The sequence below is a fragment of the Labrus bergylta genome, chromosome 3 (assembly GCF_963930695.1).
Source record: "Labrus bergylta chromosome 3, fLabBer1.1, whole genome shotgun sequence".
Taxonomy (NCBI): domain Eukaryota; kingdom Metazoa; phylum Chordata; class Actinopteri; order Labriformes; family Labridae; genus Labrus; species Labrus bergylta.
Window position 1 is genome coordinate 27,482,522 of NC_089197.1, and position 24,445 is coordinate 27,506,966.

At 38.4% G+C, this 24,445-nt stretch overlaps 2 protein-coding genes across 4 annotated transcripts in view; one reads left to right on the plus strand and one right to left on the minus strand.

The window, feature by feature from the left end:
• Positions 1-3,197: 3,197 nt before the first annotated feature.
• On the minus strand, positions 3,198-5,675 carry ddx28 (DEAD (Asp-Glu-Ala-Asp) box polypeptide 28). The gene has a single exon (XM_020645767.3). The coding sequence runs from the start codon at positions 5,464-5,466 to the stop codon at positions 3,757-3,759; it is 1,710 nt and encodes a 569-aa protein (XP_020501423.1). The 5' UTR covers positions 5,467-5,675; the 3' UTR covers positions 3,198-3,756.
• Positions 5,676-10,616: 4,941 nt separating this feature from the next.
• The window catches only part of nfatc3a (nuclear factor of activated T cells 3a), a 54,510-nt gene continuing 40,681 nt past the window's right edge, over positions 10,617-24,445 (plus strand). Inside the window, exon 1 of one of the 3 annotated variants that reach the window (XM_020638689.3) lies at positions 10,617-11,136. In XM_020638689.3, the coding sequence (XP_020494345.1) occupies positions 11,046-11,136 (91 nt within the window). In that variant the 5' untranslated portion in view covers positions 10,617-11,045. Of the gene's footprint in view, positions 11,137-17,299; positions 17,482-24,445 lie in introns of those variants that run through there. The other 2 variants (XM_065953084.1, XM_065953085.1) reach the window with 2 other exon arrangements.

Here is a 24,445-nt window from a genome sequence, read left to right on the forward strand (position 1 = left end):
CTGTGTGTGTAAGCGTGTGTGTAAAAGGGGAGTGGGAGATAATCCCACGGTGGAGCGACGAGGAAACGCGTCATTACAAATGGACAAAATGCCTTGTAGTCCACGCGTAAACCTCCGTCGTCCACGAGGACTACAAATTGGGGATTGAGTGAAATGTAGCCTATAATGTAATGGACTTATTTTGGGTTTTGAGAGGGTGTTACATTTTGACAGTATTTTTAATGGATTTGTTTTTATTATTGGGAAAAAAATAATGGAATAGTGTAATGTCTGAATTACAGGATATTCCCTTCAAACAGGCTATTTTAATGCTTTCAGAAAAGAGGGAAATTCCGTCCTGAGAGACATCCTAACACCTGCGTCTGCTCAAATATTTGAGAGGAAGCTGAGAAAAGCTCTCTGTTTGTTTTGCTACAGGCTGGGTCGTGAACAAGAGCATCTCAAGTGGTTTGCTACTCACCCTGGCTGGAATATATAGCGTTACTATGTTTTTCCACAAGTTGGTTCAATTAACAATTTAAAAATCGTACTCCTTCCCCTTACATCTACACAGAAGACCTTTTGTTGTCTTTCATCCTCTTGAGGGGGAAACATTAGTTTAATTAACTAACAATTACATTCATAAAAAGGGAATAGGCTTCTTCCAGATCTTTTTCATGAAGAACATTTTCCCATGACATGTTTGCTATTTTCAATTTAAAAATGTCCATATCTTCCTTGGCGTATAATCTCTTGTAACTATTAACAGGCTTTTTTTGTAACTTGAACCTTATAAGCCACACAAAAACTTGGCAAACAATCAGAAATATCAGTATGTAGTATACCACTATTTGATTCCCAATCAAAGAAATTAGTAAAAATGTTGTCAATTAGAGTTGCAGTTGTATCTGAGATCTTAGTTGCCATAAGAATTAGAGGATAAAAATAATTTGAATTCATTGTATTTTTAAATTTCTGTTAAAATATCAATATCTGTATTGGGTGAACGATAAATAACACCTATGATTATATTTCGTCCCTCCAAGAGAGGTGCTTGAAATAATTTCAAGAAATACACATTCTGCGATGTTGGATTCAAAAGTCCCGAGATCACCTCTGCTGATGAACTGGTAATATTTGTGAGATACTCCTCCTCCAGTTCTTATTTCTCTTGTCCAATGGATATCTTTATAATCAGAAATGCAGGTATGTTGTCAGTTTCAAAAAATACACTGCTGATTTCTGGCATTATATCTCCTGTTTGAGTGGAGAGTTGCGGCACAATGTGCACTGGAGGTGTAAGTTTCAACTTGTGTAACTCAACACATGAATGAAAGTTGCATATGGGATCATTATTTGTCCTTGTACTTTGCTGTGAAGTCACATGTAAAACCCCTGCAAGCACATGTTAATTGGAACAAGAGGGGATCATTTGAAATGAAAACTACTTTTTGGAGCAGGACTTTTGAAAACAGTCTAAATTGCAGCTACAAAGGCAGAAATAAGCAGATAAAAAATGGATTTAGTTCAAATTAGATTAGACAGATCTGCAAACATTAAAAACTATTGTTACAGAATGTGAAGTGCACTTGGTAAACTGATCATATGTGAAGTCAGGGAGTGACACGTGTTGGCTTGGATCTGTGGCCTAAAACTATTTTAGACATAAAATTCTTATACAGGGCCGAGCCCTGTATTGCAACTTACTGGAAGTGAGACATTTGAGTGTTTGTTATATTTTTGCAAGAGGCAGTTGAGAAGAGTCAGGGAAGAAAAATGAATGAAGGGATTGGAGGGATTTGCTTTACATGCTATAAATGGGCACTGGGTCCTTGTTGTCAGGTATACAGTTGGGTGAAATGTGAACCCTAAGGGGGGGGTAAAGCTTAAAAGTGTTGACCCGAGCCCCAGTAGGACAATCCCAACTACATTCCAGACATTCTGATGGAAGCCCCGAGTTACTGTCAGAGCTGTTAACACATCTGCCTGTCTGCATAACACTCGGCTCTTTCTGCTCCTGTAATCTCACTAACACAAACACTCAGCATAAATCACGAGTGTGTAGCATGACAAACCAAGCCTCTTCAAAATAAGAGCATGCCCTGAAGAATTATTAACTCAGAGGTTTGTTGTCATCTGTCCTAAATACCTGAAAAAAGCAGAGTAATGTTTAAACAATACTCCCAAAACCAGATTCTATTACAACAGGAATACAGCCAACTTTTGAAATATGAGCCTAACATTTAGGTCACTCTGGCAGATTTCCATGTTGACACATTTGCGGTTTATTTCAACAGGGTCCAGCTGGATTTGGTTGGGGATGGGGGGTCCTTTCAAGTACACAGATTTATTGCATCAACAGTCATGATGTCATGGTTTGCCCTGTATTAAACTTCACTAATGATTATTATAGGTGCTGAAGTTTCTCCATGCAGATAAGGTACAGTGATCCATACACTTTCAGAAACCAGCTGCTAGGCTTGTAAATGTTAACAATTAGTTAGTGAGCATTGTCAAAGTTTATAAAACAGAGAACAAAGCACAAAAGTTTTGATATGACTCAAACAAAGGGACTTTGCAGGAAATATGACAAAACAAAAAAAAAACAAATCAATGCCACCCCCTTGTGGCTAAACACATACACTACATGTGTAACAAAACGTCTCAGACTTGAGGTTCTTTAAAGGATAAGATTGAGTTTCCAATGAATTTAGGATTTGACTTCATCACAGTTTGTATCAGTTTCTCTAACCATATTTAAAAAGTCTTATGGTTTAAGAAGAAGCTAAAACAATGTAAAACATTTTTCCGTGATACTGTAGTTTCAGTGTATTTTGTCAATGACTGAGGTGCCAACTGTCTTGATTTTAAAGACATGTCCGCGATGGAATTTGGTTAGGTGGGGTAAATATACAGGTATATTATAAATCCACAGCTAAGTTCCCTTCAATGACCCCCTGTCATCACAATTACTTTTCACCCACCAAAAAAGATTTGTATTTCAATAATCATGTGCTTTTAGGTTGTCATTTGTAGTGCTCAAAATATTGTTGCATCAGGAGAGAAGTCAAAGCAGTACACATTACATTTTAAATCTGGTTATTCTAAAAAAATAAAAATAATAATAATAAAAGGCTTTTACACCTCTTTATTTTGAGTGAATGAATCAAACACTTTATTGCAGAATAATAGCGTTTTGTTGAATGAGACAAAGTGAGAATGATACACGTGCAGTTTATTTTGAAAATGAATCATATTTAAACAAATATATTGCATCAGGTAATTGAAAATAATGGAACCTGCTGAGCATTTTGTTTGTACAAATCAAAAACATTATTATTACCAGGAAGCACAGGCCATAACATTTAAACAACAAAACAAAATTAAATTAAATCAAAAACACATGAAAGTGTTGTCCATATTTCCACTAGTGGAAAAGCTTTAAATTATACTTAATGAAAATTAGCAATAAGTACTTTTACAAGAAGTTCATCCAGGCTGCAGTTTGACCATAAAGCAACATGTTACTTGTTTTTCTGATAACATGTTGAAATGTTTGAACAAAGTAAAAATTGTACCTTTTTACTTATTTTCATCCATTTTTAAAACCAAGTACAGCTGGGGAATTGTATCATGATCCCTTCATAAAAACAAGATATTTCTAAGTCTGAGTGCACAGACAAACATTGCTTATTACATTCCTATTGGATCATATCTTTCTTACAATTTAATTAGTTTGACTTTCCAACACTTCTGAAACCGTAACAAGTTTGACAATTATTCAAAAGTCTTCTCCTCCTTTTCTTCCACTATCTTTGGTTTTGGCTCATGTATATCAGATTCCATCCCTGGCAAACTAGTTCTCCTGCGTGCAGCCGTCTCGATCTTTTGTACCAACTCCACATCCCACGGATGAGCAACAAAGCTTAACACCTCCCCATCCTCCACCCCTCCTGCTCTTCCCACCCTCCCTGCTCTGTGGATATAGTCTGTGTGGGATTCTGGGAAATCATAGTTGACAACCAGATGCACCTTAGACGTGTCCAGGCCTCGCGAGGCAATATCTGTGCATATCAGCACTTCAACCAAGCCCTTCTGAAAGGAGCGGAAGATTCCTGCACGTACTGCAGCAGGCATTTCCCCTTGCAGACGTGCATGCTGTACCCCCATCTCCTCCAGTGAGTACCCCAGCCAATTCACAGTGGTGGACTTGTTGCAGAACACCACAACAGAACCCTCCAGCACTCCTTTTTTCTGTTGCAGCAGCTTCAGGGCTTGGTGGAGCTCCAGGATCTTGTCAACACCCTTCACCTTCAGGAAAGTCTGCTTCACGTGAGGCATGAGGAAGTGAAGCATCTTGCTCTTGATAACCACAATGCTGCCCAGGTCTGTCACTTTGTTGAGCGCTTCTCCGACACCGCCAGGAAAGGTGGCCCCTACGACCAGCAGCTGCGCTTTGTGGCCAGGACCTCGCGTTTCCTTAGGATCACTGGCAATGTTTGTGTGGAGTAGGATGTCCTGCAGCATATCACAAAAGCTAGGGTCAAACATGGTGTCGGCCTCGTCCACCACAAAGAAGCTCAGCTCACTCAGGTCCAGGCAGCCTCTCCGCAGGGCCTTTACCAGGGCGCCTGGGGTAGCCACTACAATTTCAGGCTGATCCCTCTTGAAGACCATCTTGATGTGTCCTACACCTCGCCCACCACCCACAGTCCGTGTCAGGAAACCGAACGGAGCACAAAGAGTCCTGGACACAGCTGCTACTTGCTCAGCTAGCTCCCTGGAAGGCACGAGCACCACAGTGCGAATCTTGTGCGCGTTCTCAGAATCCATCTCTGATTTCTTGACAGCCTGCAGTCTATGAACAATAGGCAAGAGGTAACTCAGTGTTTTACCACTGCCTGTTTCAGCCGCACAGAGAATATTGTGACCTTTCATGACCTTTGGGATGGTCTGCAGCTGTACAGTGGTTGGATGGGTAATATTTATTCTCTCCAAAGCGTCCAGCAGCTCCTTGCAGATGTGGAGTTTTTTAAATGTCTCCTCTTCAATGTCCTCCTTCTGGTTTTCACCAACAAAGGGTGCAGTAGTCTTGGTGTTGTTGATGATGAAATAGTCCCCAAAGGATTTGGTATGTTTCCATCCTTTTGAGGAGAGAACAGGCTGCTCAAATTTTCCAAGTATGTATCCTGCAGACTGGTTCAGAGCTGGATTCTTGCTCTGGACCAGGAGCTTGCCAGCTTTGATGGTGTTGATCTTGTTTTTGCCCCGCGTTTGTTTCACGTTCTCAACCTGCTTCTGCAAGTAGCGAGGGACACGAATGACTTGAGTCTCTTCCGGCTTGGCCACTGTATGACCGAAACGAGCCTGACCATCAGAACAACGACAGCAAGCCGACGACTTGATAAACTCAGGACTGAAAAGCCTGCGTGAGCACGACGCTCTCGACGAAGCCAGCGCCAAATAACCGACCTTTAGAGAATGCATGTTCGTCTTTAGCTGTCTTTAAGCCGCTTAAAGTCTGATAGCAAGTTCAAAAAAAAAAACGTTACTATACGACTAAACCATGAGAATGAGATACCGTTACACACCTGGAAGCGTAAGTGACCTTAAATGTTCAAAAAACACAGCAAATCTGTTCGCATTCAGCTTCTCTTGACAGCTGTGTCGCCATGCTTCTTTGTCGAATGTGGATGACGTCAGTGTGTGTGTGTGTGTGTGTGTGTGTGTGTGTGTGTGTGTGTGTGGGGGGGGGGGGGGTGGACGGTGACGTGTTATGTAAATGTTACATCGATCTGAAAACATTAATAAAGAACAAGTAAAAATAAAAAGTCAGTTATATTTATGATGAAATAATTCATAATATTTATATATAGGCTATATGTGTCAGTCTATACACACAGATGTAATACATTCATTAAAAAAAACAAAAAACGAATTGCTGCAAAAGAAACACATGATTCATTTACAAAACCTCCTTGTTGACAAATGTAATGTAGTTTTTACTAAAAACTGTGTTGCTTGTTGTGGTTGTTTCAGAATTCACATTCACACTGATGTAGGCCCATATTACATATGACCTTACATTACATTTTTTTTTTATCCCCAGATAAATCACCTCTTTAACCTTGATCATCACTTCATTTTGAGCTATTGTATTGTATGCCTGTAATAAAACTAATCAATCAGCTGATCACTACCCTGGTGAATCAGCACGGCCTGCGCTACAGTTATGCCAGAGGTTGTAATGGATTAGAGAGGGGTGAGAAAGAGCTCAGTCATCGACACAACTGTGACTGTCGATATCTGTTCACATGACTCTGAGATCCGGTCAATCAAGGAATAAAGGAATTATTTCTCTTTTTAGGCGTGTCAACAGAGTATATTCTTAATTATTGGTTTACCTCTTACAGGCAAAAGACAGGCGGCAACGTTTTATTTGCTACTTAAGAGGGATAATCCAGTGTTTCTAATTTGCTGCTGGGGGTGAAAGCTAATAAAAAGGAAACTAATCTAGTAGGCATGCATCCAGAGTTGGGGGGGGGGGGTCCAAAAGGGGACATTCTCTACTGTTTTGCACAGTCTCCTCCAAAAGCCTGCAAGGAAGTTTGTCTTGCACTGACTTTGGGTCGGGTATTTTATAATCCCATCATATTATTAATAACAAATTACATTACATTTATAACCAGCACAGAAAGCAGATCAGCTGTCTACAGCAGTGTTAGTATTGATCTGGCCTTTCCCTGTGGTGCATAAACTGGCTCATTGATTGATTTACTGTAGCTTTAACACATTACACACACTTTCATTAATAGACTCTGTCTGTCACATGTTAGGCAAACTAAGGCTGCGGCAGCCAGAGTCCCTGTGAATTGGGATCTATAGTTACTCTCTCCTCCTCACATAAACTGAGGAGGGCATACACTGGTTGCCTCTATATGTGATTTTTTATATTAGGTAAACAATGTAATAAAAATACATTATAATAGTGACATCCCCACTGCTCAAGTATTTTGAATGTGACTCTGGGCTTGTGATTGTCCAAAGGAAGCATTGTCCAATTTACTTATTATACTAAGTCAAGATGTAGTTACAGATTCTGAACGATAGAGGGCAGCATAAATCAACAAGGGACATTATAACTGAAATTTTAATCAGATTTGTGATAGCAATTTTTTGAATGCTCTCACAAGTCTGGTATTTCACGCTCCTTTTTATGGAAAATAAAACATAAGCTATTGTTCAGCTTGGATACATTTTTTTGGAGAATAAAAAAATGCATCACGTTTCACCATTTTACTCAGCAATATTATTAAGACAGCCCCACTGTTGGCTTTTAGTCTTGAACAGAAAAATCAAAACTTTCATTTGTTAAATATTTTTTTGAAGAATGTTTGTTTGATGTTGGAGAAAGAACATAATAAAAAAAAAATACTTACTCCAGAGCAGTTGCACAAGTGCACCATAACTCTTTATCAGCTGACATTCTGATAGAGAGATGTGCGCAATATGATCTTTGTTGACATTTAGTGAATGTTGCGTGTGTTGCCAAGGTGCTGTGTTGCATTTCTGCAGTGTGTGCAAACCCCAATCCTTGAAAGAGTGACACTTTTTTCAAATGGGACCAGTGTGGGGGCAGATGCAGTTTTTTTTTGTTCTTAACTTTCTTAACAAGAACATAATATCACAAACCACATCTGCAACCTCCCACACAATTTGTCCTTTTTATCTTCTCCCTTCAAAGGTCATCTGCAGAGATAAGTCCCACAGGTAATCTGAATTAGACTCGGGTGGGTCTGCACAGGAGAAAGTTCATTTAAGTCATGTGACTGCCACATAGCAATATGATGAAGCCTTTTTTTTTAAATAAAAAAGTGCTCAGAATGTATTTACAACAAACGTGAATGTACACTCATCTCTCTCATCAGTAATTTTACTTTTCCTCTCAGCTTTTTGTCACTCAGGGATGTTTTAAGGATATTTTAATTTTAATTCAATTGTTTGCTTCTCCTTTGTATTCTTTCTGTTTCCCCTGCTTAAATAAAGCTTAACATTGTAATAGTCAATAAAAAACATTTTAGTACAAATGAAATAGTCTGCTCTTTCAAAGTACCTCTACAGACTGGAGTTGGTTTTATTCTTAGGTATGGAATTACTTTTTGCAAAAATCCCATGTGACTGACTGAAAAGGTTGCACAAATTTAGCATAACGCATTTTGCTCTTGGGTTTCAAAACAAGAAAAACTTCCAGTTTGAAGACCTATTTTAGTTCAGCTAACCATTTTGATTACACTACTCTGTTCTTGTTCTCCCAGAGACGTTTTAAACCTTTCTGAGTGAATAGGAATAATGTCAAAATATTTAATTACATTTTTATTTGCTCACTTCATGACTTAAATGGCTAAACAAATATTTTGTTTTTGTTGCATTTGTTATATATTTAGGACTCTGGTGTATTTAGATAGTTAAGACAACAACTCTGAGACGAGCAACATGTCTGGGTAGCCAGAATTTCTTCAAGATGGCATAAAAGTGAAAAAGGCTTCAACCCTTTGCTTTTGCTTGGAAATAAAGACCACAGGAAATGTGATATTGATGCTTTTAGATGCATTTGTGAGCTGAGCGTCTGTCTGTACGCCCACACGCTTCTAGCCAAAGTATATGTATGGTGGCTGTGTCAGAAAAATGAGAGGCTGCTGTCTTCTGTGCATGCATTGTGTGCTGGGGATGGAGTGACTGTCATCAAAATGTGCTTGTGCATAAATTATTTTCTGCATAAAATGAATGGTCTCAGTCTTAGAGGCGTCTTGCATGTTGCTGTACACGCTTTGCTTTAGTATATAAAAAAATATAGTATGTTTACACAAGTAAGATATCTACTTGCTTCTTTTTTTTATACAAGTTGACCTTAAAAGTCTAAAATAATGTTTAAATGTCCTTAATATTCAGTATGACTGGTAGAATAGCATCGGTATAGCACATTTTAAAAATAGATTTTTTTATGACTCTTCTTATCACAGCTTCAGTGAAACATTAAACACTGGCTGCACATATTTTTGATCAGGTTTTTGTGTGTCTGTGTATGTTGCATAAGCTAGAGACAACACATTAAGACTTTGAGGGTTTCCTTCATGTTTCACACAAATGAAGATTGTAAATAGATGGAAAATGTGTCCTTATAGCTTAACTGTTTTGATCTCCAATACCCGCATTACTTATCCAATTATAGTCAAAATATGGGCAAAAAGTAAAAAAAAAGATATCTTGTATGAGTTAGTGCGTGTTTTTTATTTTAATCTTTTTTTTGTTTGTTTTACATTTTTTAACTTTTTGCTTCTCTGTAGCAGAAAGATCATCAAAGCAGCAACACATCAAAGCTTAGAGGACACCAACCTCTGATTTGCTTACCCAATAAAGATTAACCTTAGGAGATTGATGGGTTGGACAGTGACACAGGGGTTAAAGGGATGGGAACAGCCCACGTTCAGACCGATTTACCATTGCTTTATTCTAGTAGGAGAATTAGTAGCCTACCAAATCTCTCTTAATATTGCCTTAGAATTGAATTGTGATTTATCTAAGCCAATGGCAGAAAGGAGTTCCTCAGAGCAAGAATATCAAGAATGAGTAGATAATATGCATATGAAGAAAAATGACTCACAACAACAATGTCAGATCATTTTTAACACTATTGTCTATTTTGTATACAGGTCTAAAGAGTACACATATGTGACTGGCCATATACTTTACACATTTTCAAATGGTTGGGTCAAAATTGTTCATCTTCTCAACTGTAATAAAACAGTTAGTTAACATTTTGTACAGAGTTCTGGTATAAATTTACATCCAGTAAAAACACTTCACACATTTAAAATTTAAGAGAGCATTTAGATAACATTTTAGAGTGATAACACTTCTCTCAACCCCATACTGCAGGTACTGCATGAATACCATTGTTTTCATTCACTTTTATGAGGCACTTTTCAACCATGTACAACATTATTAAACCATCCATCGTGACAATGTCTTGATTTCCCTTATATAGCTCCAACTACAGGCCTGAATTAACTGATTAGAAATGAATGGGCCTCTGTGCTGAAAGGCTCAAGGGATATAAAGGTAAAAAGTGCATCATGTCATTATGCCTACCAATCCTGTCTTGGATTGGAACCAAACAAAGACGTAGGGTTAAGAGCCAGGCACAATCGGATGTAATTTTAATGGTGGGTGGTTGGGATGGAATAGAGTGCCAATTAAATAGAGTAAGGTGCTGCTGCAAGTTCAAAAGGATTTGGGACATTAGTTTTAATTTGTTTTATTTTTTATTTTTTGTGAGCAAAAACAAATGTTTTATTCAGAGTTGAAGAACATCATCAGAAAGGTGAATTTTATTGTGATTCCTTTTTATTTTACCCACTGGTACCATAATGGCATAGGTTAAAAGCAGAACAAATAAAACCATCAAAAACGTACAATTGTATCCAATAAATCGGCAAATCTTCATGAAAATGTTTACTCCATAGACAAGGACCTGCGTGTGTATGCGTGTCTGTGTCTGTGCATTTGTGTGTGTGTGCTGTGTTGTGTCTGCTTACGTCACCGCTGTAAGTGCCTTGTCACGCGGGGTTAGTAAAAGTTGGGATAGGAGCTCCGGAGAGAGAGAGAGAGAGAGAGAGAGGGAGAGAGAGAGAGAGAGAGAGATAGTGAACCGGAGAGATAGAGGGAATGAGACGGGGAACAGGACATTTTGGCGAACATTAAACACTGGAAGAGAAAGCGCTTCTTTGTTGTTGACTCGGTGAGAGAACTAGTGAGAGGAGAGCCCGAGGGGGGGCCGGCGACTTTCCCTCAAGTTGACGCCAGTGGAGGAGTCTTTTTTTATTTTGGATTGTTTTAAACGAGAGGAAAACTATAGCTCGCACGCTTCACGCTTTTAAACTGAACTAAAGTTGAACTTAGGCGTTGTGTCAGTCGGTAAATGTTGTGACATTTTGTGCAGAGCATAAAGTGCTCCAGCGGTCGACGGTAGGTCGAGTGGCGGGGTGAAGCCCGAGCTGTCAAACCCGATGACTACTGCAAACTGCCCCGGGAATGAGGAGCTGGATTTCAGACTGATATTCGGAGAGGACGGGCAGCAGCAGCCGCTAGGCCCCGCAGGTTAGTTTATGTCCTTTTGCTTCTTGCTGTGTTTTCGCACAAACGTCATGTAACTATATGCAATATGGTAAACATAACTTTTTCAGTTTAGTTACCTACTATTGGCTTCATTTTTGCACGGCAGCTTTCAAACCCCACATTTCAAAACTGTATGTGTTCAATGAAAGAGGAACCGGCTCCTACAAGAGGTTTTTTTTTATACTTCAGAAATGGAGATATTAAAAATACTTCCTATCGTGGTCTCCCAGCTAGTGTCCACAACACCAGCTGTCATTAGCTCGACATGCTAACAGAGTAGCACTAGTGCTGTTATTGCCATGTGCTAATTTAATTGTGTTTTCATGCAGTTTAAGCAAAAAAAAAAAAAAAAAAGCTTCATACAATTTAGCAGCAGTTTGCTTTGCAGCTGTGTAGTGAAAACTTTGTAACTCTGGTGAAATATAGCCGAGAGAGAGAGAGAGAGACCAGTGTTAATGTTACAGGCACATGTTAATGTTGTCAAATCTGTCAAAATTATAGAAAACAGAGCCTACTGTTTTATTTCACTTTAAAAATAATGTTTACTGTAATAATCAGTCAATTGTTGTCAAAAGGGCTTTGGGTTATAAAATGTATCGATGCAATTCATCGTTACATGGTAGTTAGTATGTTTGTAAACAGTCATGTTCGTGTAACTTTAACAAAGTCAGCATGATTTCAAAACATTTGCTCCTATCTGCCCCTTCAAATGAAAAAAATGGTTTAATTGGAAAATATTTTTTTAGATTAGAGTACAGATAAATATTGATGTAATAATTTTTGTAAAAATGTTATAATTAGTGTGGTTATCATCATAATGATTTTTAAGCAAAGATCTAAACAAGTTTACTCTCAGATTCAAATTTCATTCAACAATGGGCCCATATGTTGTAGTAAAAAGCTTGGAAGCAAGTTCTGCAGGTAGCTGTTAGCAAATTAAATTTTGTCACAAGTTTAAACAGGTAGGAAGGAAGACAAGTCATGAAGTCTTTTAACTCAAAAATTACATTAGCCCTTGAAGTGTAGCACTTGGTTTGCTATTGAAATACTTTTTATTTTAGCTGTATATAAGACTCATTGATTATTATAGTTGAAGAAAGTTGGTATAGTGAATACATGATGACGTCTACTTTGACTATATTGTCTATTAAACTTTGGAAACACTATAAATGGAAACTAGACTGTAAAACTTTAAGAATGTAAGTATGCACGAATGACTGAAATCCGAAGGTATTTCAAAGTTTCCAGTTGATGTAATGCATATAAAATATATATTTTTTGGATCGTAAATGTTTTTGCACTATAAGTGTATTACATATCCAGTGACGTTATTGAAAGAGCAGGTACAAATGAAATATTTAATTTTTACCATAATTACAGGTTTAAGGCATACTAATATCAACATCTTGTGAGAAGGACTTTTTTATGGGTCTATTATATTATTGGTCAGTTAACTGATTTTACTGATTTTTTAAATGAACTTGCTGATTACATATACAGAGGCTGTGTTTAAGATGCGGTGGTGCTGCAGTGCAGAAACATTGGAAGTGGCTGAAGTGTCTGCAGTTCAGTTATCTTAAATATGGAGTCACTCCTGCAAATGATAGAGACCTTTTCATATTTAATGTTTTAAACAAATTAATGTATAATCTATAAGTGACAGCATTTTTTAGATTATACACTTGTTGAGTTATTACAGACAAAACCAAGTAAAAATCTGTATTTAAACCCACAAATGTGTAAATAAGCTGATTTGTTATTGGTATTTCTCGTTCACTCTTTTCTTTTGGTTCTGTCTTTTGACCTAAACTATGGTTGAGTTCTCCAGCTCTGTCCCTATTCATGTAACTCTGGCAATGTACTCTCTCCTTGAGGTTTGGCTTGTGCAATTCTGATTGTTTCTCTTTCAGTTCTAAAAAGAAGTTTGAATCAGAGATGGAATGAGGAAAAAAACTAAGCCTAGTTAACTAAGCCTAAGAAAAAGGCACCACTGTGCAAGAGGTTTAAATCTGGTCTGAACTGTATGACTTGGCATTACAGGGGGCAGCTTGTCTGAATTAATAACTACAGGAATACAGGATTAGACTGCCTGAGTTACAGCGAGCAAACTTCTGAGTTAAGTCTCATTCTCTGAAGGCAAGGATCAAGTCGGGGCTTGTTTTTGTTACAAACAGGAAAACCTCTACAGTCAATATCTGTCAGGGTTTTCATCCATTCAGCTTCTAGTAGATACATTTTGCTTTAACTTTTACAAGCATGCAACAAATTCTTCAAACTATTAGTGTGTGAAAATGAGTGGAGACCAAGCGGATTGCTAAATCTTTTTTTTTTCCCAAAGTGATCTTGTAAATACTGGCTTCCTGTACACTTCTGTGCTTATTGCAGTTTGAATCCTGAATGTTTTACTTGCATATGTGAATATGATTCAAAGTGTTTTTCTTTCATTTTCCTTTCTTTTGTCTGTCCAAATGGCTGTCTGTCCTTTCCTTCTTTTGCTCTGTTTTCTTGTTGCTCAGGAAACAGTCAACTCTTTGACGTGAAATACTCCACTGTTCTATTCAGAGGCATTAGGCAAGCCTACTGTAAGGGTTTTCCCCTGATTATGCCCAGTGCCGACTGAATAGAAGAACAACACCCCCTTGAAATCAGCCTAACCAGCAAGTTTGATTGGGTCATCTTAATCTCTATTCGGTAAATCGATTAAAGATTTTAAAAGCTTCTCAAAAAAAACTATCTAATGAGTAAATCATTTGGGTTTACTCTTTGGTTACATCTAATAAGAAGTTTTATTATTATACTTGGTATTTATTTATTCACTCACATTAATTTTACTTAATACTTGCTTTGGATTTGAGCTGATGGGCTGGGTTTATTGTGGATAAATGTTGACCGTGGAGTTAGAAGATTAAGTGCATACATTAACAGTACAAATTCTAGAATCTAATCCTAGAATCAAACATAGAAATAGCAGGAGGTGCTGCTGAAACTTCCAGCCTACTTTGATCATCACTTTATTTCTTTAAAGCACAAACAGATTGTTTCTGTTGAGACAAGCTCATCAACAGACAACGCAGTGCGCCGCTCTCTCTCTCATTAAATGTCAATGTAGATTGCCCACGAGATGATCTATCTCCCTTCCTGCTATCACTATAATTAGTTTTTTACTTAAAGGGATACTTCACCTGTTGAAACATGAATCTGTATTGACATTGGGTCATATATGTAGAAATGTGAAGTAAATTTTGAAGTTGGTGCCTTCTTGGCTGAGAAAAGGCAGAAAGTGTCTTTTTGGCTCATGTGGATGAAAGACACCAAATCCCTCTATTTACAGACATATTTACTACAACACATATGTCCTCCTCAACTGATTCCGAGATTTCTTCCAGAAGGAACTGGCATCTTGGAAATTCCTGGCAGAAAACAGACTCTGTGTTGATAGGCAAACAGTGAGAGTACCGACACCTCCAGTCCGCCCCAGCTCGAGCCGGCCCCGGCTGCAGGCCTTATGTCTCGGCGTAGCTTCAGTGGTTGAAGAGAAAGAGAGAAATCAGGGAGAGAGTGGGGTTTGACATGCGAGGAAGGAGCGACAGGTCAGATTTGACCAAAATATTGCAGAATGGCAGATTTTATTTATTTTGATATTTTGTTGACAAAACCTTTTTGTTAATGGATTTTACATATGTATCGCTTTTCCAGTCTTCTGACCAATCTAAGCGCTTTTACACTCCATGTCACATTCACCCATTCATGCACTGATGGTAGAAGACGCTATGTAAAATGCCCATCAGTATCGTTTACCAATTCCATCCATACTAATTTACTAACTGGGACTGGGGTTTAGTGTTTCAACTTGTAGACTGCAGGACCTGAACGACCAACCCTACCACTGAGCCACATTCACCCTATTAATAAGTAATTGTATAGTTAAAGTTCAACCAAGTCCTTAAAATTGTTCCCTTCTAAAATTAATTCCTGGGAAATGTTTTCTTCAAGCTTGTGTTGAAGAAAACATGAATCACCAAACAACATATTCTCTCACTTACTGCTTTTAGTATTAATTTAACATGTACATGAAATGTATTTAATAACATTCAAATTGTCTTCCATCATTGAAATACTATGGCGATGAGTGGAATTTAATTAAGGATTTTTTCTTTTCAAGTAAAATAAATAAATAAGAGTGACGCACGGCTGTGTCCATGTCCACACATTGGAGAACAACACAGAGAACATGACAGCTACTTTACTGAGTTTGTGGCTTATTTTGAGTCATTTTAGTCACAGCTATAACACTGCAGGATTTATCCATAATAAAGGCTATCCCCGTTGTGTGCTCGTGCTTGTGCTCGTGCATGAACTGCACCATGCCGGAGCACACCTCTTCCAAGCCTGCCAGGGCCAAGGAAGTTTAGGGATGAAGCGTGCTTGGGCACAGTACCAATTGCCTAGTGAGTATACTCTCACACTTTTTCTCAAGTGAGAGAAATGAGCTTCATATTCAGCTGTTAAATTTTTTAAATTGTGTCAGACAACACCTGAGTCAGTCAAAGGGTTTCTATGTGGACCAAAACTAAAACAACTTTAAAAGAACTTTGTTGGTCAGTGTGTAAGGAGGATTCTGGTGGATCAATCTTATTGGGCTCTTCGTTAATTTATTTGATGACCTCAGATCGGATTTGAGTTGGTATGATTGCTGAAAACATTTGTGCTTTGCTTGTACTGAGGTTTGACACTGCCGCATTTAATGATCGTTTGTAGAAAAATAGAATGAACATATAAGAGTCTGTCCATTTGTCTTTTCTAACCTTAGAGCACTATCTTCTTTTCCCCAACTCATTTAGTTTCTCCACTGTGTTTCTGAGACTTTTCTCTCCGCTGACTCCTCCGTGTGTTTCTGTATTCTCACTCACTGTGTTCACTCACAATGCCTGGTCCAAGTAAAAGATTTGATTGGCTGAGTAGCATCACTTTACTTGTGATGATTTTGGATAAATGTATTGGTCTGTGACTTTCCTGGCTCCAGTATTATACTGCTGAAATCACTACCTTAAAGGCAAGAAAAGCGGCGCCATTTAAAACGGACTACCGTAAAAGCAGCCTTTGCTGCACTGTTTAAAATAGAAGCGCTAATCAAAATAAGCCTGGGTCCAAATAGGACAGCATCTGGGTTCGGATTCGGACCGATATTTGGTGATGTCCGTTATATATCATCGCTTCTGTTAAAACATGTTGTCGTCTCATCTTGCCACGAGATAATATAAATGTACTGATAGTGGTATCTATAAAGACTTAAGTTGTTAAATTGTTAAGGAGTCTCAAAATCAGTGATCACTGCCCCATGGTGGGAGTGGTAGAATAGGTTTTGGAGTGAGTAGTTAGGTTCATGGGCAATGGTCTCATTGGGTGTTGGAGATGGTAAGTGCCCTTTATGGGTGGCAGAGTATTAGATCCATAGCGGAGGTGTCTGGATCTCTGCCCAGACATGCCATGTGGGGTTCAGATGGCAGGGTGAAATTAAATGAGAGGGGGGGGGGACACAATGCTCTCTAGCTGCTGGTGAAGGTAGCAGCACATTTGTTCACAACTCCCCTTGTCTCGAGACCTTTTTTCTCTTTTATTCCGTATACTTTGACTTTTGCTCTTTGTTTTCACACAAACTGAAACAAGTCTTTGTGGTTCATTGGCTGCCACCATATCAGCACAGAGAATTTTAGACCCACCACCAGGACGACTGAGTCTTCCTTCCTTTCTCACTGCTGTCTCAGGATATGAAAGAGACCACCAGTGACATCAGAGAGACTGATGTAGGCTAATGAAATCTCCAGATGCCAGCAGTCACCACAACCACTTTGTGACTAGTCAGGTTTAACTTTTATTCTGTTAATATGCTTTGACATTTCCTGTACCTGTGTGATTGTCTGTGTTACGCCATGATATGAGGATATGTCAAAGCACATTTTTTTTTCATAATCTAATCAAAGTGAGCAAGCGAGTCAAGAAAAGTGCTCTACCCTCGTTTATGTTGTTGTCATTGCCTTCCTCCCAATCAAGAGCATGATCCTCTCATTCCTCATCGTGGGAAAGACTGAAATTACATAGCTCTCATGGTAGACTATTTTGAGCTCCCAAAGAGAGTGGCAGAGGGCAGGCACAGGTTTTAGTGTCTTGTTTGTACTTAGTGCAGGCGAACCCCTCTCGTCCTAGCACGTCTGCAGCCTTCAACTTTTTACTGCTTGAGCGCTTTGCAATCATAACGGGGAGAGGAGAGGAAGAATGCTCTGTACTACATCGCCAGGTGAGTGTGTCAGCACTCCCAACTCTAGCCAGGTGTGTCTTGTGTAGTCTAGACTTTTATGATTGGGGGGGGGGGTGCCTCCACTCAGACAGGCAGCTGTCATTACAGTACAAGTTGTTCTCAAGTCTGTCAGAGATGATATTCATCATTCTCTAGAACAATGACACAAGATTGGAAACTTTTATTAACGACGCATTTGGTCGATTTTGCTTGAGGTCTTAGATTTTATGTTTAAGTATGTCCAAAATGTAATCTTTCCTATATTGTACGTTTTCCATTATACACTTAAATGCACATGACTTCCACTTGGCTAATGTGCAATAAACATTTTTTTTTTTCAGTTTGTTTAGATGTATTGTTGTCATTGTGAAACATTTTAGAAATGAGATATAATAGATATGTAGGGTGTTGACACATGCTGATTTGCATTGACTCCATATTTATAAAACTTTCGAACTTGCAAAAGAAAAAGAAGGCTATTGGCCAGTGTTGAACCAATTGTAAATCAATTGTCTTATTGTTAATCATATTGAAAGCTTTCTGTGTCTAGAGGAGGGAGGTTAGAGACTTAAAGGAACTTACACTTCTATGAAAATGTAAAAGACGGAGTGGTCAAAGGTCAGACAGTCATGCATGAGGTCCACATGTGGGGCTAGATCACCATGAGGTTGCCCCCTAACCCTACTGAACCGAAGGGGTCCAAGCGCCCAGTGTGATGAATGAGACGTTTGTTTCCCGGGGCGAGGCATGAGTAACTATGTGTGGCATCTGTCTAGTTTAAATTTAGTGTAACTGAAGCTACCGATGGCTGCGCTGTATCAACATGTCAGAGGCTGCATTACACTAGAGAGAAAGCTGTTGAACTCCTGCATTTGGATTTATTTTTTTTCTTTCTTCCTTTGGTCCACTTTTACTACAAGGCAGGGCTTGCTACACAGGGATTAGTATGGATTGAGTCCCATTTTATTTTAGGCTGTCCCTCAAAGCAACATTTCAGCCATGCTAATGTTTGGTATTGGCACCTCTACCCCATGCAGTTTAACCTATTCCACTCCCATTTTGGGTAAATTGATCAGGTGTGAAATATTCTTTAATGAGATATCAATATTGATTGTTATGGGGCCTTTCGTTGACTAAAAACAACATTTTAAAGTTTTAGATGTGATAGTTGTGATCTCAAACTCAGAGGAAAGCCAGACTGCAGTAGTCATTTTAAAAATTTGATGCGCAAGTTAAAGGATGATGGTTTCCTTCCGATGTGTTTTAGAGACAATGGTTTTACACAAAAGGAAAGAGTTTTTTACAACATGACCTTTTAATCAATTTAGCATATTATGCTGTAAAGAGTAAACATAAATTGGATATCTGCAGTAGAGATATTCCAGTCATGGTTGAACATGTATGGACTTGAAGAGCTGTGGAAAAATGTAAAGGAAGGATTTTTTTGGACTTAATCCAACTATGCTTTTGACTGGGCAATTTATGTCTTCCTGTTCGTATCCTCGATCATGTCCTGTTAGTTTCTCCTGTTGTTCTTTGTTGACCTGATTATAGGCACGATAAAGGAGTGTAATGAGGACCTCCCCCAAGCAGAACAGATGAACACTTACGTGAGGACATTGCATTTCTTCCTACCACATCACCAGATCTTTATCAGCCATTCTACTCTAATACTGTCATTCTTACATGCTTAGATATGCAATATTCTAGATAGACATGGTACATTATTATAATCTATCTCTTTGAACCGCAGGTTGGAAGATTTCGGATGACACACTTGCCTTCATCAGTGGTATTTAGTACACGCTCTAGTCACACTATGTTCTCTGAAACCCATTGTGTGCGAAGGTCAAGGCTTTTCTCGCCATCTTTCTTTGCTTTGTATTTCTCCCACACTCTCTTTTACTTTCACACATTTAGGCAGACAATGGCTTCTTTCCTCTTTCTCTTTCCTCCTCTCTGGTTGACTTTTTCAGGCACATGCACAGCCTTGACAGATTCTTAAAATGTCACCACTGCTAGCAGTAGCCTCTCTTGTTATCTCCTCTGAGTTATTATTGCCTGGAGGTCAATCTTCTAATGCACTGTAGCTGTCTTTGTCCATTGAAGAATAATACATACACAATCTATCTGACACTTTTCCTGCCTACATGTGCAAAGTATACAAAATATACTAGGTTATTTATACACTTATGTTTACTTGCATCTTGTCTGAGGCTAACATCTAACAGATATGACAAATGATTTGGACAATAGCTAAATTGGTCATCATGTATTTATTTATATTTATTTATTTATTTAAACATTTTGTGAAGACATTTTGTGTCGACACTAACATAGGATTTAAACTGCTGCTGCTGCCTTGGTAATATTACACCACACAAACAGTATGGTATAATGTAGGGTTAACTAAGGCTTCTGTGTTTTCATACCCCTCAAATATTCTTATTCAATTTAAAAAAAGTATTAACCTTTCTCTGATCTTCTGTACCAAAGTAAAACATCCTGAACGCAATTAGTATTGATTTGTATTTGAAAGGGATCATTGTGCATTGGTGGGTATTTACTTCAGGTGGTAATTTGGCTCTCTATGAAATACCATAATGCTATCTCTGCATGAGATTGTTAATTAGGATCTTAATTTAGCTGCCAGCATATGTTAACATTGGTCTAGGCTGCCATTGTTAAGCCTCTGCTGTCTGGTGAATCTTCTGTGACAGCACAGAAAGGCTTTTTGATGTAACGCTAAAATATGATCAAAAGGGGAAAACCATAAATTGGTTGGTAGAATAAACCTGTTTCTCATGATTTAACTGTATGTGTGCATTATACCATTTTATCAGAATCAGAGTCAGATGTATGCTAAGACACACACAAGGAATTTGTCTTTGGTAACTGTGCTCTCAATGTGCAAAAGAATAACATTAAATATAAACATAATATAAGCAAAAACGACTGATATATATATATACAAGGCTAAATAAGATAATAGTAGTGCAGTTATGAGTAGTGCAAAAAATGCAGAGATGAAATATATGCTATTATGTAACAGATGATTAATTTACTTGAGGTAGAGTTTTTTTGATTTTTTATTATAAATGTATAATTTATTATACCTAAATCTGGCCTGTCTTTTACTCCCCTACATTTAGATTTTTGTCACGACTGCTCTCAATAAATTCTACATGAACTCTCAGACTCAACCACCCACATTACAGGGATCACCAGTAGGTTTAGCACAACCCCAGTCAGGAAAGTTTAGGTGTAGGTCAACCCTAACGATACCTGTGTACATGTGCGTCACAGAGTCTGTGTTTAGTGTAGGCAACCAGCCAGCCCCAGAGTTCCCGGAAGCCCCAGGAGGAAGGAATTACATTTGCTTATGTCAGGGCTCCTGGGAATCCCTGCTGCAACTATACCAACCTAAATGTTAAAAATAGTACATTTTACCTAGGTTGTGTTGTGTTCTAGTTCTTGTCTTTTCTTTTTTTAAAACTTAAAGCTACTTTTATATTATTGTAAAACCTGACAGACTTATCTCTGAATGTTACAAAACTCAATCAAAAAAGTTGGGAAAAAAAGAAAGAAGGAAAAAAGTTAATTAAATAACAATTATTTATAGTTTGACAGCCTTCCGTGAAAGTATATATTTTTTAAAGGTGAAGTCCTTTTTTTTTTTATATTTATTTTTGTGCTTTTTATGCCTTAATTAGAGACACAGTACATAGAGTTGGGAACCAGGAAGAGAGAGTGTGGTGGAATGACGTGCGGCAAAGGAGCAGGTCAGATTCATTTCAGACTGCCCGCTTTGAGGAATGAAGCCTCTGTTAAATTGTTGTAAATTATTTGTTGCAATACTCATGATGTCTTTAGTGTCAGTCACAGCTTGTCACTGCCCCAGTTTTAGTGCTACTGAAATCCCTGCCCTTTTGCACCATTACATACAAATGAAAACTTGATACATAAAAAAGTGAGGTACAGATTTTATACAAGGGGCAGATGCATGCATGTATGCTTCTTTATTTCTGAGCTTAAAAACTGATTTTAAAACAAATAATGAGTTGATTGAGTGGACTGATACATTTCTAATGGCAATAGCTTGTCTTCGTAAAAAGACCATAACGGTCTACAATGCTCGAGAAAGATGTGAAATAATTTGGCATGGGAACAAAGCGATTTGAACTTGTTTTATCAACCAAACTTAATATGACATTCTTTTTTTTTAACATGCGTTTATTGAATTCTTATCTGAGTTTGTATGCAATGTATCCCATGAGACTTGGGATGTTTTGGCACACTTTTGTTGTGGTCTGTTGGTCAGCAGCTCTTGAGAAGAGCTGAAAGAAGAGACTGGACTGAACACAAAGCCTTCTGTACAGGGGATGTAAGCAGAGCCCGCTCTAATCAATCTGCTTGACCACGACAAAGGGAACCCTGGCTAAGGTTACATCCTAGCTGAAGCACGGTGTGGTGGTGGTTCTTGTGGGTAACCTAAGACAATAATACCTGTTAGGGTGTAAGAACGCATACACAAACATTCATCCACACACACAGAGGAGCACACATAGTACCCGTAGATCATCACAAAAACACACAGAAAGGCACAGGGGTACAACCACAGGAACACAGGAACACACAGATATTCATATTCCACGACTCACACTTTTTTTACCCTTACACACGTGCACATAAACACACAAAAGAAGTAGACAGAAAGCTTGTGGGCGCAAAAGCAGGAACCTGCTGAAGTAAAGGGACTTTCATCTACTTCTGAAGAGCCATATCCCCCTCTCTCTCTCAGTAGTGAAGTGCACTTTCTCAGAATGTGTGCCTGTATGCCATTGCTGCTCACAGGACCCTGACACACTTTGTGTGCAGTGACAGTAGGATGAGGAGGAACAAAGTCTGTGCGGATTATCCACAACGCGAGAATCCAAGGCAGTGTGACGGTCTGCCCAGAGGTCTGTTTAGCTTTGTGTCAAGGAGACAAGTTGGATGCCACCATCACCATCAGGTTGTTCAATGTGGCTACATTGAGAACGCAAAGGTTTTTGTGGTGCGTGTTTCACAAACATCCAACATCCTGCACATCACAGAAACATCTCCCAGTGAGGAGGAGCTATTATTATCTTAGGTACAGCAAAGCCTCTTAGAGATCTTTATTTAACCAGATTGGCTGTCTGATGTATGGACACTTGAGGAGTGTGCGCAATCAAGGCCATTCATAAAACAAGAGTACCGCTGCTTGCTTCTTTTCTCTTCTCTTCTCTATGCTTTCCTTGCTTTTCCTGTTCTCTCCTCCTTGACCTCCTGTCCTAAGGTCACTGGTGTTTGGCTCAGATCAGGGGGTTTCCCACCACCCACCCCTTCTTTCACACTGAATGGTTTAAGGTAGCAAGCTAATCTTATCTGAGGGCAAGGAGAGGGCTCTGGGCCAGGTAACATGGTCGTCCCGTCTGACCCATATCTGTGATCTGTGTAATCACTCTCTTAAACGTGGTTTATGATTGTTAGAAATATGCCAAAGTATGCAAATGAATGGATTGTTCGTTGCATTGTATCTTGAATATTTATTATAAAATTCTTGACAATAACCATTAACCATACAGCAACTGCAGGACAGAGAGTGGAAAAGAAATGTGTAAATTACATGACACACAAAAATGATTTATACTTGAACTTAGAATTTTAAATGTAAGACAACCCAACAGAAGGATTTCTAATCTGTTATCCGAGCAGAGTGAGGAACAGACAGTCTGGAGACTGCTCTTATTACTTTAACCAGGCCAACACAGACATCTAATACAAAGTACCAGACTCTAATCTTATGACTTTTTAAGATGTATATTTTTTTTATATTTTTGATTTGATATTGGGTAACTGATGACTTGTTATTGCCAAAAATGTGTTTTAACATTGCGGCCAAATTGCAATTCTTTCTACTTTTTGACTTGTTAGTTAGGTGACCACATTTCACAATATTCAAAGCATAGTGTCAAAAATGAAATATTAATATAGAGAGGTCAACCTCCATTATTTAATTCACTACATTCTTTAGTTTTGATAAACAAACTCACTTTCCAAGTAATTTTTGTTACATAACAATGTAATGCACAAATTAAGTCCCAAAGAGGAAAATAATATATGAAACACATTACCAGATTTATGCACATAGAAGCAACATTTTGACTGCAACTTCTTTCAACTAATTTGCCCTCCCTATTTGCATGCAATTAGCACCTAATTTTATATGGTAGCAGCTGGTTACTGGGTCAGCACCTGGGACTGCCCTGCCTTGCACTGAATTATCATTATTTTAAATTTACTTAGTGTGATTCAACAGAGTTTAAAGGACACTTAAATGTAGCAGAAAGTATATCCTCTGAAAATAACTCTGTGAGTCATGACTGTCTACAATGAGTGTGACACCCGAGTCCCGCTAACTGTGGTGCTTTCTGAGTCATATCTACAGGGTGTTTACATAGACGGGCCGGCCGGCTGGCTCATCCCCTTGCCTATAAAAGTTGTTTAATTGAGGGACTAGAGAGAAGAAGAATAACATACTGTACTCACTGCTTTTTGAATGTCACGTAAGCGTTTCTAGATCACGGTCATTTCGTAGTTTTGTACATTCAGTGTGAAGATACGAGCAAAATAAAGAGCGCAAGTATTAGCATGCTAACACAACAATGCAGCGCGAGTTGTTTTGGTTTAATGCTGGTGCTCAAAGGCGACATCTACTGGATCACAAAGTGGTATATTCTGTCTTCAATTAAGCACATCAAGTTGGGTTGTCCAACAGACCTTGAAAAGTCCAGAAATTCAGTGAACTATGCTGGTTAATAAGATACTTTTCTGATGGTATAAAGCATGTCAATGAAAATACAATTTTTATGTGTATTCAACAACAAGGGAACCTTGCGTCTTCAGGGACAATCTCTTTTTAAATAATTTGTCTCAAAATAGTTTTGATACTGATTTGTTGAATTGCAAGTG

What these genes read in the sequence shown, in the direction of transcription:
- ddx28 (XM_020645767.3), bottom strand. Translation starts at nt 5,466, where the DNA reads ATGCATTCTCTAAAGGTCGGTTATTTGGCGCTGGCTTCGTCGAGAGCG.